Source organism: Lissotriton helveticus, chromosome 4_1 (genome assembly GCF_964261635.1).
Source record: "Lissotriton helveticus chromosome 4_1, aLisHel1.1, whole genome shotgun sequence".
Lineage (NCBI taxonomy): Eukaryota > Metazoa > Chordata > Amphibia > Caudata > Salamandridae > Lissotriton > Lissotriton helveticus.
In genome coordinates, this window is record NC_136063.1 from 1,861,141,840 (window position 1) to 1,861,157,008 (window position 15,169).

Here is a 15,169-nt window from a genome sequence, read left to right on the forward strand (position 1 = left end):
TGCGTGATAGAGTTTGTGGGTGGGGGTGTGGCTGAGGTGGGGGGGAGGTTGGAGGGATAGGTGAGGATGCTGGTGGGAGGCGGCACAGGTGAGTTGAGGGATGAATGTAGGCTGTAGACGGTAGGGGTGCGAGGAAGGTAGTGGGGGCTGAGAATGGGGGGGAGACAGGAGGAGGGGATAAGGTAAGGGAGGTGATGTGTTCTGTGATGTGTTCTGTGAGTCTAGTTGGGAGAGTGGGGAGTGAGAGTGGGGGGGAAATAGGGTGGGAGATGGACCTGCCGCGGGGCGGGGGAGATAAGCTCAGGGCGGTGGTGGGTTCTGCGCGAACATAGTTCCTCGGCAGTAGACTTGGAAATCTTCACCTGCCAGCTGTTTTATAAAGCACAGGTGCTGCTCAGAGGCGATGCACTTTACATGCCTCCCTGTTGCAAATCCCAATTGGCTTCAAGTCTCATCTGGCTGTCCCCCACTAAGCCTTAAACCAATCAATCAGGAACATTTATAGAGCACGCTACTCACCCGTGAGGGTCTCGAGATACAATTTTAGTGATCGGGTATTTTAATCTACATTATGAAAACATGAAGAACCCCTCTTTGCAAAAGGTTGGAGAGTGAAATGCCAATCCTCCACCTAAAACGATGGATTACTGACACTTCCCACATAGCAGGTCACATTTTAGACTTAATATTCTCAAACATTTAAGCAACCAAAATCCATGACCTCCGCTATTCTGGTATAACAATTTTTTTAATTAACTTCTGTTACATTACCAATTGAAAAATAACTCCCAACCTGCCCCCTTTGCCTAAAAGACCATGGAGCAAAAAGGATATGTTTTTTGACAGTTATTTAGGCAACTTCATTCCTCTGTTTCCAACTCCCTGGATAATAGCTGCAGTTGGAAAGCGAACAACAAACCATCCAGCTGTTCGCAGTCTATAAAATGGTACTTCCTGGAGCTCACAACAGAGAAAAGAAAATGTAAACTGCTTGAGTAAACTTGGCGGCACTCAAAGTGTATAGAGGCCCGACAGGCTTATAACCGCATACTGAATTACTAGAACAGTGCATTCATGCTTTGGATGGGCCAGTCGGGATAGCCCAGTATTTACTTATCAGTCTCCTTCCTAGTATTATTAAGAAGAATAGTAACTTTCTGTCCAAATTCAACTTAACTCCCCTCCCAGGAGCCAATTCAAAAATAATAAGTTCAGGGCTTCCCTCCAGTGGCATGTGCAACAGTTCCGATACAAACATTATTCCCGAAGCGTAGACTAGTGGGGCAGCTGAGAAACATGTGCATATCATCAGCTTGATTAAGCCCATACTTCTTTCAGCTTGCTCCTGTAGACCCCTTCAATCTGGAGAGCTTCCTTTGGATCCAAAAAGCTCTATAGAGACAAAACAAGCGATGTTACGCTGGTTTAATCACCTTATATAATGTTTGAAAGGATACTTGCCATAAACGTTCCATATTTGCCACCTGAATTACTCCACCCTAAAGACTTGTTGATGTGTTGTCACCTTCATCTTGGATATCCTTAATCATTTGTTACCAGGTAGCAACCAAATTCTTTTGTTGGTTGTTAATATTTAATGTTCGTCCAGTTCATTGGTCCCTCTTGAATTTCCTTCTCAGACTGGGCCGAACTCTGCATTTGTATGAACTTAAACTTGGACACTGAAAACACTGTCAATTGTTGGAACTGGACCCACAAGCACAGCATCCTTCTGGAAAAAAACGGACCCCACTCCTCGCTCGATTCTGACATGTCTGAGACTTACCGACAAGCTGTCCTTCAGGAACTCGGGTGACCCCAGAAAAGTCCCACAGTGGACTTGCTATAATAAGGGAGCTTTGTTGCATGTAGAGTCTGTGCACATAGTTGAGCAGCTGCCAACAACACCTTTTTTAATTCGATTTTCTTGAAACAAATCTGGTATCCAAATGTGAACATAAAACCCTGCTGGCCTGTTCCCACCTCATCAAGTAGGACCTCCCATAACTTCGTACTACCATCTTCACCTTTATATGGAAGAAGAAATCTAACATTTTTTATTGAAAACCCATGCGTATAGTTGGAAATCTGGGAGCGTGATACCCCCTTTGTCATATTTTTTTAAAGCTTTTTTCTTGCAGTTCCTCTCCCCTTTGCAACCCAAATGAATGAGTCTACCTACCCATGGTGCTGTTCAAACCATATGTTTTCAAAATGCTACGGTATTGTGTTAAAAAGAAAAATGAATTTGGGGACTATCGGCATTTTAATTTAGTTGGCTCTCCCGAAAATTGTTACTAGAAGATTTGATTCTACCTGTTTAATGAATGGGTTACTTTAATTGCCAAATATTTGATCTCCTCTTTTATCGCTGTGTGATTCTCTTCCGCATTCCAGACCATTACCTCCGTTGCAACCACCGCAAATTCTGTTATTAACCGTTCAAGGCTCACTACTGCTGACGTTAGGTTTTGTGTATAAACCATGATATTGTCTGCATAAAGGGATAATTTTGCCCGCCAAACAGGACACACAAGGGAGATAATTTGTTGCTCCGTCCTAATTTTTCCTGCAAATGGTTCAATATATAAATGGAACAAAAGCGGTGTAAGGGTACAACCCTGTCTTGTGTCCCCTGTAATCTTACAGCTGGGGGTCAAATTACCATTCACGAAAATCTTGCAGCAGGGGCCCTATATATACCCTCTTTATCCCTACAAAATCTATTTCCCAAATTATAACGGGTCAACATAAAATAGAGAAATTGCCAATTCACCCTGTCGAAGGCTTTGGTTGCATCTAGATTGATTATACCTAATGGGATGTTATGTTTTACCGCCTGGTCTAGTGAGCTAATACGTTCATGACCCAAATTATGCATTTGTCTACCTTAAACCTCTTCTGGTCTTCAGATACCAACTTCCCCCTCGCTTTACCCAACCTAACAGCAAGAATGTTAGGTTGGGTAAATAGCTCTATTTACACTGGACACAGTAAATCTTTTTAATTTTATGTTCAACTCATAGGGGAGACCATTGGGTCCCGCTGTTTTGTTCCCTTTTCCTTTTTTGATAGCTGCGTAGAGCTCGTCTTGCTTCATTTTGGCCTCTAAGAATTATTTTACCTCACTAGAAAGTTTCTCCACTTTCTGATCCCCCAAGCCAACTGTTAAGTTGGGCTTCTAACACACACAAATCCTCAGTGTATACTTTCCGATAAAAAGCTCAGAAAGCCTGCTCTATCTCTTACTGTGACCTTAATCTATTTCCTTTTTCTCTACATGTTATCTCACTTATATTATTCTTTACGACTTCTACTTTGACCTTCCAGGCCTAGAGTTTCCTCGTGTTTTCGCTGTATTCAAAATGTGCTAGTTAACTAGCTTCCCATCGCTCTCGCACCCTTGCATCTAGTATGGCAGAAAGGGAGCATTTATATCTGGAAATCTCCTGCTTATTTCCAGTTAAAATCCCCTAGTGTGGTAACTCTCTACCTTTTGACTCAAGTGTCATAATCTTCTTTTCCAGCTCTTCAATCTGACTCCTGTATACTTTCCTCTTTTGCGCTGAAATATTATCCAGAACCATCTAATGAAGACCTTATATGCATCCCCCACTAAATTTTTCGGGATCGTATCTTTTTTTGAAAAAATAAGTTCTACTGTCCTTTCCATTAATGGATCAATTACAGCCAGGTCATTTAATAACAATCTATCCAAAGTCCATCTTCTTTGCTATCTTAACTTCTCCACCATAATTTCTAACACTACAGCTACATGGTCAGATAAGTGAGCGGGAAGTTGCTCAATTTCCTGACTATGTCTGAGGAGATGTCTATTAAAAATAAGTCGATCCTAGAGCGATGTTTATATTTTAAATTATGAAAAGTAAACTGCTTTTAGCTCGCTAAATATCATAAAGATCAAATTGTTTCATAAAGAATTTAATGTATCCTTGCATCTTAGAATTAAATCTTGCTCGACTATTACTAGACTTATCCAACTGGTAGTCCAGTGTTAAAATCTCGGGACCAGATGATTGGTTATTGAAATTGAAACCACTCTGAATCCAGCGTTTGTAAAGGCTCCATCTCATCCACATTTGGCCCATAGTACCCAACCAGGGTATAATGTTTACCCAGTATTTTCATAGCAGTGATGAACCTTCTCCCCCTTTTATCCGCTTTCCAATTGAGAATATAAATCTCTGTTTTTATCCGCACAAGAACCCCTTTTGTGTGGGAATTTTGCTCATTGGTAACCATATTCCCAATCCACCTGTGTTTTTTTTTTTTTTTTTTGTTTTTTTTTTTTTTTTGTTTTTTTACAAATATTCACACAGTCAGACCTAGATAGATGGGACTCCTGGAGAATAATTATTTGAGCTGGAACATCCTTTACATTTTGAAATAATTTCCTTCTTCCTCCAACTCTCAACCCATTAATATTCCGGGACAGAATCTGTATGTTTAGTCATAACATTTTACGGAGATGGGTGCACATGTAGTGTAGTTCCTATATTCCCAATAGGCTCTGCGCATTGGAATAGTATATCCTATAGATTAGACTTAGGACTGAGGTCGACTAGGTCTCTTTCGAATATACTAGACTTAATTGTGTGTGCCAGCTAGCTCAGAAGTCACTAGAAACTTTCTCGAATTCACAATAAGGGATTAGTCTCTGACAAACGCATAAACATGACAACTTTGTTTCCCCAAGATAAAACGTATCTTCAGAGTCGTGGAAAGAATAGATAGATATTCTACTCAGTCAATCGTGCATGCTTCGTTTCACTAGAGGTGCAGAGAAAGTAGAAAGACGGGCGTTTTCAATAAAAGGTTTTATTGAACAGTCTTCTTTCTCAAGCATAAGAAATGAATTGCTACAATAGTAAAACTGTTTGTAAAATATGATGCGTACAGTATAAATAGTAGAATAAAATAATACTGTAACAGCATTGTATGGTTCTTAAACCATATATAAATACATACATAAATAACAGAGGCTAAAAGTACTCAACTTGTGCTTCTAAAATACGCCTACCCCGGTGTACCTAACCTAAGCTTAGTACGAGGGAAGAAGTAAGTGAGGTGTAGCATAAATGTAGTATTCTTTTGCCAAGAATCTGCCCAAGATTTCTCTAAGGGTCTAATCAGCTCCGTACCTTAGTTTAGAATGGAGAAGGTCAGTCTCGGGACTCGATTTCCCAACAACCCGCAAGGGTAGCTTGGAAACACTGGAGCTGGATTTCTCGGCAGGAGAAAAGACAGCTTCTCTCTCAGTGCGTCTCCTGGGGGGTCGGCTTCCTTCGGCACTTGCTGTAGCAGGGCGCGTGGGAAAAGTAGATAGTCGAACTGCTCCAAACCACCGTGTGTTTGCTTGGGCGAGTGTGGGCATATTTATACATTGAAGGTGCCGAGTTTGACGTACAGTTGGACATAATAACAGCATCAAAGAGTCTCAGTTCTTTGAAAACTCCATGAATTCTTGGACAAATCAATATTCAAGCAAGGGGAAGTCCCCGGGTGCTGAAGCTGAGTTTTCCAAGAAATCGTTGTGGATTTTCGGAACTAGTGGAAGTAGCCCTGCCGTATTTGGACTCCATGAGCTATGCCTAAATATGGTTATGATTTCTATGCCTATATAAGGATATGGTGATTTATACCTATATAAGGACATGAATCGGGAAACTTACAATAGGGTCCTAAAATGAAACATAACACACAGACTAACAGATTTTATACATTTTAACGCAATCGGACATTTAAAAAAAGAAAATTCCCCTTATGCTCCCAACCCTGTGCTCCCCCACCGCCCCCCTACCCACCCTGGAGAACCCATACACTCCTTTCCTTGGCTATCCTCGCCATTTGGGCCTGTCATTAGGAGAGGTGAGTGAACCCCTTGAAGTGAAAGAAAAGGAGGAGGAGGAGGCAAAACGGAAAAGGTAATGAGGAGGGCCGAGAATACCCGACCAATACGTAATAAACTCTTGGCTATCACTATCATATGGCAAAAACTCCTGCTACATACATGAGGACTATTACATTTATAACTTTTTAAGCTTTTCCAGCAGGGTATCTGCCTCCTCATGATCTCTTAAATTATACATTTTATTTCCTATCGTCACTCGAAGCGTGGCTGGGAATTTTAACTGCTGAGTTCCACCTGGCTTCCTTAAGTCTTCCATTCTTAGTCCTAATTCCCATTGCTTGGTTAAAGTTGCATGCTACACATCTAATCTGATATTGAAGGAAAAACCCTCTCCGGACAGCGGCCAGGCCTTTAAAGCTATATTCAACAGCTTATCTTTGATTTAATATGTGAGTAAGTTAGCTATAATTCTGCAAGGTGTAGTTTTCGCCGGGTCCTTCCTAAATGGGTCCCAATGTATCTTCTGAATGTCTTGCATGAGGCCCTCCACCGACCCCTCCCAAGCTTTGCTCGATTTTAACACATTGGAGATAAAATATTGTAAATCTTCTCCCTCTAAGCCTTCCAGGACATTTAAAATTCTAATGTTGTGCCTTTCGTTGTTTTCCAAGGTTTTCAGTTTATCTTGGCTTTCTTTAAGCTTATATTTCAGGATATTAAGTTCTTTTCTGTCCTTAGTGGTCTCCTCCCGTAGATCCGACACCGCTTCCAAGGCTTGTGTTTTTTAAAATAGAGATTCCAATTTTTCAGCCAACCATTCACAAACCCCTTGGATTTCCTTTTAATTGGCTTGAGAAATCGCAAACCCACTTTTCACTTTGTCTGCAATCGATTTCATTATATGCTCTAAGGAGCTTATCTGTGGGTCTAAGTCTTTCACTGAAGGTATGGGGACCGACAGATGGCCTCCCCCTACTGTCTCTATCTCTACCAAAGCCTTTTTCAGGCACCCAATTGCTGCGCAAGGATCTTGTTCACTTTCTTCACTGAAGCCCTCTACAACCAGCTACCATCTGTTAGGGGTCAAGGGGATCCGAAGCACAACTGGTGCCTCCACACCTGATTTCTCAACCTCCTTTTTGGGAGACGTCATGCTAACCCTAATGTCTTGATCCACCAATAAGGCCCCTCTAATAGACATCAAAGAGTCTGCGGGTATTAAAGGGGGGACCACCTGGCCTTTGGGTTCCTTCAGGGATCTTTTCCTCAATCTTAAAATATGACCTCGGAGACGGAGTGATTCTTGGATTATTATTTTATTTGATATTGGGTATTTTGTGATTTAACCTTCGTGGAGAGGGGTTGGCTTTTAGAGGAGACTGCACCTCTTTTCTTAATACATCTCCCCCCTTGCAATGTGAAGATACTAAGGGAGTTTGTTTCATTTCTGACCCTTTCGTTTTCACCTTAACTTGTACCCGGGATACCTATAATTCTATCCTGCCACACTCTATTTCCTGTCCATAATTGAGCATACCCCCAAAAACCTCCGTGCTTCCTAGTGAATATCTATTAGGTTTATGGGCTTTTTGACTAATCCCCCTCATTAGCCAGAAAATATTCTCCCCTATACTTAATCCTTATCTGACCCACATTTTTAATCTCTCCCTGACCTACGCAGATCCATAGCACTTCCTTTTGCCAAGAAAACGGATAGAAGTTTCTAGCCTATACAGTCATCACCCTGTATCCCTGCTCGCTTACATGTCCGAGGTTTTGGAAAGATTGGTCAGTAGCCAGCCAACGTCATTTCTGGAGCACAGCAACCTGCTAGACACATCACAGACTGGCTTTAGAACAAATAACCGCACAGAATCTCTTACATTTGGGGGTCTCTTGTCGGCACAGGTAGGTACGTGTGACAAATAGGGACCCTCTCCTCTAGACAGGACAAGGGGATTACACTCCTAAAATAACCCCTGCTCACCCTGTAGGTTGCGTGGCGCGAGCAGTCGAGGCTTACTCCAGAGGCGTTTTAAGTTAAGCAGTTGTGACCACATACAGTAACCCAGTGACAACACTAGAGTAGACTTTATATAGAGTTACCACAAGACCATAAACGACAAAATACACACTATGAGTACTTTAAGATGGTAGATTTAAGCTTAGTTCAGTTCTTAGATGCGACACTCTGCGGCAATGTACCTTGAGTTGCGTTGCGCTTCCACGACGAGCAATGTCGCAGCGATGGGAAATGCAGCAAAGTCAGGTGCAAAGAAATAAAGACGTGAAGATCTTCCAGATGCGGCACGCTTCTCGGGGATGCGAGAAGTCCTCGGTTCGATGGGTGGATTGCAGCGGCGACACCCTTACGATGCGACGGCAACAGCTCCAGCGGCGACGCTCTTCTCCCACGATCTGTGAAGCTTCCGCTCGATGCGACAACTACAGCAGCGACATCCAAGATGGGACGGGAGCAGCTCCAATGGCGGCGCGCTTCTCTGGGATGTGAGCTGCTCTTGGTCGATGCGGTGCAATGCGACAGTTCCAGCGGCGACACCCTCCTTCGGAGTTGCGACGGCAGGCACAGCGAAGGCGGCAAGCTCCTACCTCGTTGCGAGATTCTTCTCCTGATGCGGTGCAGTGCGACAACTACAGCGGCGACACCCTCCTTCAGAGTTGCGACAGCAGCGACGGCGACACGCTTCCTCTTCGTTGCGGCACGCTTCTCTCCGATGCGGTGCAGTGCGACATATCCAGCAGCGACACCCTCCTTCAGAGTTGCGACGGCAGGCACGGCGACGCGCTTCTTCTCGTTGAGTCGCGCTTCCAGCTCCTTGCGACACGCAGCTCCTCAGAAGGCCCAAAACAGCAGCAGGCCCTTCCAAAAGAACTCTGGGGAGCTGGGGGATGAAGTCTGTTGTCCCTGAGACTTCAGCAGGAGGCAAGCTCTTTTCCAAGCCCTTGGAGATCCTTCACAAGTTGAAAGCAAAGTACACAAAGTTCCTTTCTCCTTCCTTTGGCAGCAGGGCAACCACTGCAGGCCAATCATCTAAGCAGCACTTCAGCTTGGGAATAGTCTCTCCTCAGGTTCCTCTCCTCAGTAAAGGTTTCTTCTTGTAGTCCAAAGTGTTCTAATTTCATGGGATCAGGGTCCCAATATTTATACCCAAAAATGTGTTGTTCTCTGAGGAGAGGGGCCTTTGCCCAGTCCAAACCAGTTCTGAAGCACTCTGTTTACCAGACTTCTCCTTTCTTTTCACAGTGCAGGGCATGCACATCAGATGCCCCACAGGAGGTGGAGCCAGCATTGTGGAAGGCAAGTACAGTCCTGGAGCACTTTGTTTACAGGACTCCTTCTCTTCTTTCAGTGTGCAGGGCAGAGACATCAGCCCCTCCCCAAGGGGTGGAGCCAGCATTGTGGAAGGCAGGCACAGCCCTATTCAAGGTTCAGGTGCGACTCCTTCCTCCCATCTAGATGTAGATCTCTCTATTCACCACTGGGTGACTCAGCCTGTCTATTGGAATTCCCCAGCCCTGTCACTCACAAAACCAGACCTAGGAATACACAACCTAGCAGAGGCAGGTTTGACTGGTTAGACAAGCAAATACCTACTTTCTAAAAGTGGTATTTGCAAACACAGAATATTAAAATAAACTTTACTAAAAGATGTATTTTATTATTCTGAATTCAGGCCCACTAAACTCTAATTTCTACCATGTTCTCTGAGAAAGTTAGGATTAAAAAAATTTAACCATTCTAACAGCCCATTCTGGCCTATGGAGAACAGGTAGCCTTTCAATAGTGAAAAACAAAAATGGCTGTAATTCACTATTAGGACATGCCACACACATCGGGACTTGTCCTACCTTATACTTACAATGCACCCTGCCCTGGGGCCTACCATAGGGGTGACTGATATGAAGAAAAGAGAAGGTTTTGGGACTGGGAAGTGGGTGCACTTGCCCAGTCAGCATGACAGTACCAGACTGCGCGCATGCTCTGCAATGGCAGACCTTAGACACATTTTACAAGGCAGCTTCTGTGGGTGGCACAACCAGTGCTGCAGGCCCTCCAGCAGCATTTGGATTACACGCCCTGGACTAGGGTCTGACAAGTAAACCAAATAGCCAAACATGGAACCACTGATTAGTACATCAATTTACAATAGGGAGCACTTGCACTGAGACACTGAATAGCAGTGGCACAGTGCCCAAAGCATCTAACACCAGCAAAAATGGAAGGGAGACCCACGCCAATGGTGCCAGGTCTAACAGAATCTACCCTGCTTGCTGTTTTAGATAACATCATATCCAAGAAGATCAGGGCAAGGCTGCAGTCTTGATCCTACCTCACCTCTCTTAGCATCTGATACTGTCTCTCACCGTTTGATAAAAAACAGAACTCCACAAGATTACACTACACTAAAGCCCTTTAACGGTTCAGTTCCTTCCTAAGCAAAAAAACAAAAAAAACTGTCAGCTCAGCTAAATACCCTCAGATTGTCACCCATGTATCCAAATGTGGTGTCCCTCAAGACTCTTCAATGAGCACCATACTTTTTATTTTGTATGTCTCTTCCCTGGCAAATACTGTCAGCAACTGGGGCTTTGAGGTTTGTTCATATGCTGACGATACCTATCTGATTATCTCCATCGGCAAGAGACATCCTGAACCCAGGAAACACTCACCAGCTGTTTTTTAGAGGTAGCAAATTGGGTGATGGCATATTTCCTGTTACTGAATGCGCTGGGATTCTTCCAGGTGGCCATCTTCACTGGGTTCTCCACCAGAACCTAAGAAAGTGGCAGAAAACATCTTACTCTTAATTGAAGACTCCCCATGAAGCAAGGAACAGGAACTTGTTGAGGATTGGGCCCACCTCCGCGTCCTTTTCAGAAGAAAAGAGTAGCTTCGGCAAGGGACTAGGATGCCTCATAGAAAGAGTTCTGCTGAAGAACAGGCATAGGTGGTAGCCATACTAGACATTGTGGTAGAAGTAGCTATAGCTCACGTGAAACTCAAGTCCCACCTCATACTGGAGACTAGTGATGACTAAAGCTCCCTGTTCTCCATTTGTATGGATTTTTACAGATAAATACAGACACAAAACAATTTTTCTGTCTGCATTTATTTTTAAAAGTGGATAAACGCAGAAAATTGTGCTACTTTTAGGTGACTTTCCTTGCTGTCTCATAATTTATAGGCTAGCAGCTGAGCAGATGGACAGCATAGGTAATTAAAAAATAGGATAACATTTCTTTATATAATGGCATACGTCAACATACTTTTATAGTATCATGCTAGTATTCACCAGTGGATGTATTGTTATGTAATATTTGACACCTTAAATAGCTGAAACACGACCGATATCAAAGTATGAATGAGTGTCTAACAGTTAATTATGGGAATGTACAGTTTGACATCTTCATTTATGTGCAAAACACAAAATAAATATGGATAAATAAGGATAAAAGGGCAAAAAAATAAATATGGATAAATACAGACGGAAATGTTCATAAAATAAATACCATAACACTGGAAGTCCTCTTGATGATGTATGAATAGATACTCTGGACTAGATTTAGTTTGTAAAGTACTGATTCAAATTTAATGAGATTTTGATTATCTGGACTCGGTTGCCTGATTCATATGATGTAATACTTGCGTAGGGAGATTTATAATGGGAGCATTCTCTTTGCTAGTGCTCCAGCCATTTAAGCACCCGTATACTGAAAAATGCACATTACAACTAGTTCCAGCATTATATAAAAACCAGGCAGACTGGGAAATCTCCAAATGTGATTCCTTTAATGGACACACAATAAGTTCAAAAACAATCTAAAAAAAGCTGAGGCTCAAAAAGATCACCATCAGTGTCCGGGAATAGTCACCCCCTGTCTGTCCGTAATGGCTACCCAGTTTAAACAATACAAAAGCGTGTTAAGTCTGGGAATTGTATTAAACTATCATAATTTAAATTTTTATTGTGAGATATATGCAGTGCAGAATGCAAATTCCATAGGATTAAAGATGCAAGAAATACAAGACCTCATTAGATATAACAAATGGGTTTAGCGCTGGAATAGTTATTCAATATCCTTCTCCCTATGTAGAATACAATTTGGATTTACATGATAACCACAGGGTTATAATAACCCTGTGGGGTATCCTCTGCAACCACTCACTCTTTAACCCCTTCTGTGCCGATGACGAGCTCAGCTCGTCATGAGGTTTACCTGCCGTGTGCTTATGACGAGCTGAGCTCGTCATGAACTGCGGGGTTTTAAAAACGTCAGCGCGCAGCGGGAAAACCCGCCGCGCGCATGTGGTTAATGCATTGTTTGGTGACCTGGCCTATTTTTCCAGTGAACATGTTGTCGCTGCTTGTGTAAATTTTGATTTGTTTGAGGCTTTCATCAGACCCTCCCATAGTTGGGTATAAAGTTAGGCAAAAAAGCATTCTTTGATTTTCCAAAATATTTTGTTTTTCTTATGAGGGGTTCCATCATCTCCAAATATTTAGTGATTTTCCTTTGTGATGATGATCTTTGGTGTATTGTCATACCAAGGCTGATTTTAATAAGGAGACTATATATAACAAAATACCTTTTTGTTGAAGGATCCTGAAATTGTGACTCATCGAACAGACAACTCAACTGGAAGGTGTTTACTTACACTCCTTGGACTTGCTTTCATCCTTGCTGGGCTGATAGTTGGTGGCGCCTGCATCTACAAGTATTTCATGCCTAAGGTAATACATTTTCTTTTTTGTTAGATTTAAGTTATGTATAGTTTCATATAGGTATCCATTTCACGTTAATGATTTAATATTAAAGCAGTGTTTTCATCCATTTCCTAAAAAATTATACTATTTACTTTTTACTAGCTCACAATTTCTCAAATTGTGCTCTTTCTAAATGCACGCCCATAAATTAGTATTTTGTCCAACTGTGAAAATGACAACTTTACGCAGTGAGCTTGAATTCAAACTGAAATACTGTTGGAATTCTAAACTTTCAATGCAAACCAAATAAATAACACCAAAGGTATTTCTTTTCCATTTGTAGAACTAAAAATAACACATTACTCTCTGTGGGCGTTCTTTTTATTTTTTATCAGACCATTTGGTCATAGATGGCCAAGGGGCAAAATAGTGTTTGAGTGCATTGAATGAATGTCCAGAGCCAGAGAGCAAAGAAAAAGCTCCTGGAAATGTGTCTTAGTACATCCAAATAGGATCTTGACTATTTATCGATCTGTGACTGGGGGTGAATATGTTGCCATTGTGCTACATTCCGTCCATCATCTTGTGTGTTTTGCTATTTATCTATCCCCGCCACCACTCAATTTTCAAGAATTTATGTTTATTTTCCCTGTACAATTAAAACCGTATCAGCATGAGGCAACACTCCTGCATTTTGGCTAGGTTTGTGCTATAGAAATACTATACTAATACTAATTTACAATACTCATAAGTACATGAGAAATATACGGGTAGGCTAGCCCTTTAAAACTGCTATATACACTTGTTTACTCATATACACACATACATCCATGCATTATAAATCTACGAACCTAATGCAATACATTGCAGTACTGTGAGTAACCCACATCCCTCATTGTATTGGCCGGTTCTCCTGCCAATAAAATACATCCTCTGTACTAGACAGAAGTGTATCGCAAATTTCCGTCACACATAGTGTGAGGGAAATCCATGTAGAACTCTACTTTATTTCAACTTTCAAAATGTTTTCATATAGCCTACGGTTGCGGGCTATACTGTCCATTAAGCCAAAGGTCAGGGCCTTTAATAATTTATTTATTTATTTATTTATTACATTTATATCGCGCATTATCACCGATTGGTCTCTAAGCGCTTGTACTTGGGAAACTCATCAGAGCCTGACTTTAATGGCTGGTATAGGCTAATAGAAAATTTTGCCACTAGAGGGCAGAATGTTCCAACAAATGAACCAAAGGGCTCACGTGGCCCGAGGGGATTGAAATCCCTTCGTTCTCCGTGATTTGTGAAAGACAATATTGAAATGCTGGAGCTCCGAGATTTTACTGGCCATTAGAAGCCCAGAGCACTCAGTTGTTTTCAATGGAGCTCCCAATATTCTAATAAGAGAAGCCACCTTGAAAAGGTACTTTGTTTTTCAAGCAGCAGACACTGCGTAGGTAAGTACTAACTTTTGCTTGAAATCAGCTGAATTTGTTTTCCTGGACTCCACCCCTATCTTTAGCTCTGGGAACACTAGGGTGTGTGGTCAGCTGTTTAATTGGAGTAATATTTCTTTTGAAATGTCTGTTCCAGTCTTGTATGGGTTGTGCTAGAAAAAAAAGATAATTTGATAACTTTCCTGATGCATACACTAACTTCCTTCCTCCTATCCATAAATCACAAGGCTAATGTTTGGCAGGCTTTTTCTGCCAGAACTCAGAACTTTGTGAATGGCCAAAGGAGAGCTTGTGAGACCGTCAGTAGTGCTTTCGCTTTTGCAGAACTAGGAGAAATGAAAATGTGTCACATGAGTTGAAAGTCCACTGCACGACCCACTGCTTCCATCCCAAAATCTCTGTACTTCCTTTTCAGGGACTTTAAGAGACTGGCCTCTCACAAGTCTGTTAAACTGTCGCTAAAATTGCAGCTCTTTTACTCCTCTATGACTCATCCAGTGTTGGTGACTACTCTGCTATTATCATGAGCATCTTCATCAACCAAAAACGTATTGACCAAATCGCTCATGAAATTCCCGTCAACTCCTATATCATTAACAGCTACATAGTTGCTCTTTGCTGTCTAAAGTCTCATTGTTACAAAGCCTCCACCCCCCCTCGTCCCCCCTCCCCATTTTTTGCTGACTGCTACTGGTGGTAGTTGACTTTGACTGTCCCCTGGTTCTGCTTAACCAGGCCCATGTCTATGCTGAAGCTACTTAGAATACAGTTGAAACACCTACATACACCTGGGTACACTATGGGTAATGGCACCCCTATGATTGGCATGACCTCCCCTATAAGGCCCCTAGTACATTATAGAAGTTCTCTACTTCTGACCACTCCGATGCCTCAAGGCAATTGCCCATTTAACACTGGACTGGGAGCACAGGAGGCACAGTTACCTTCCTAGAGCCTGCCACACCTTCCCATTCCAAATTCACCCCAGGCCATGTTATGGTAGGATATCTTAAAAAGCGCGCAGCTGCCTCAGCAAAGGGGCATCCCGGCGCTAATAGCAGTAATAACCGCTAACGGCAAGAAACCCAACCTGACGAGAAAAAGAAAAAAGA

At 42.3% G+C, this 15,169-nt stretch overlaps 1 protein-coding gene across 1 annotated transcript in view; it reads left to right on the forward strand.

Moving 5' to 3' along the window:
* ITM2A (integral membrane protein 2A) overlaps nt 1–15,169 on the forward strand; it is a 97,973-nt gene that overhangs the window by 14,330 nt on the left and 68,474 nt on the right. Inside the window, exon 2 of the mRNA XM_078688514.1 lies at nt 12,496–12,627. Within this exon, the coding sequence (XP_078544640.1) occupies nt 12,496–12,627 (132 nt within the window). The remainder of the gene's footprint in view (nt 1–12,495; nt 12,628–15,169) is intronic.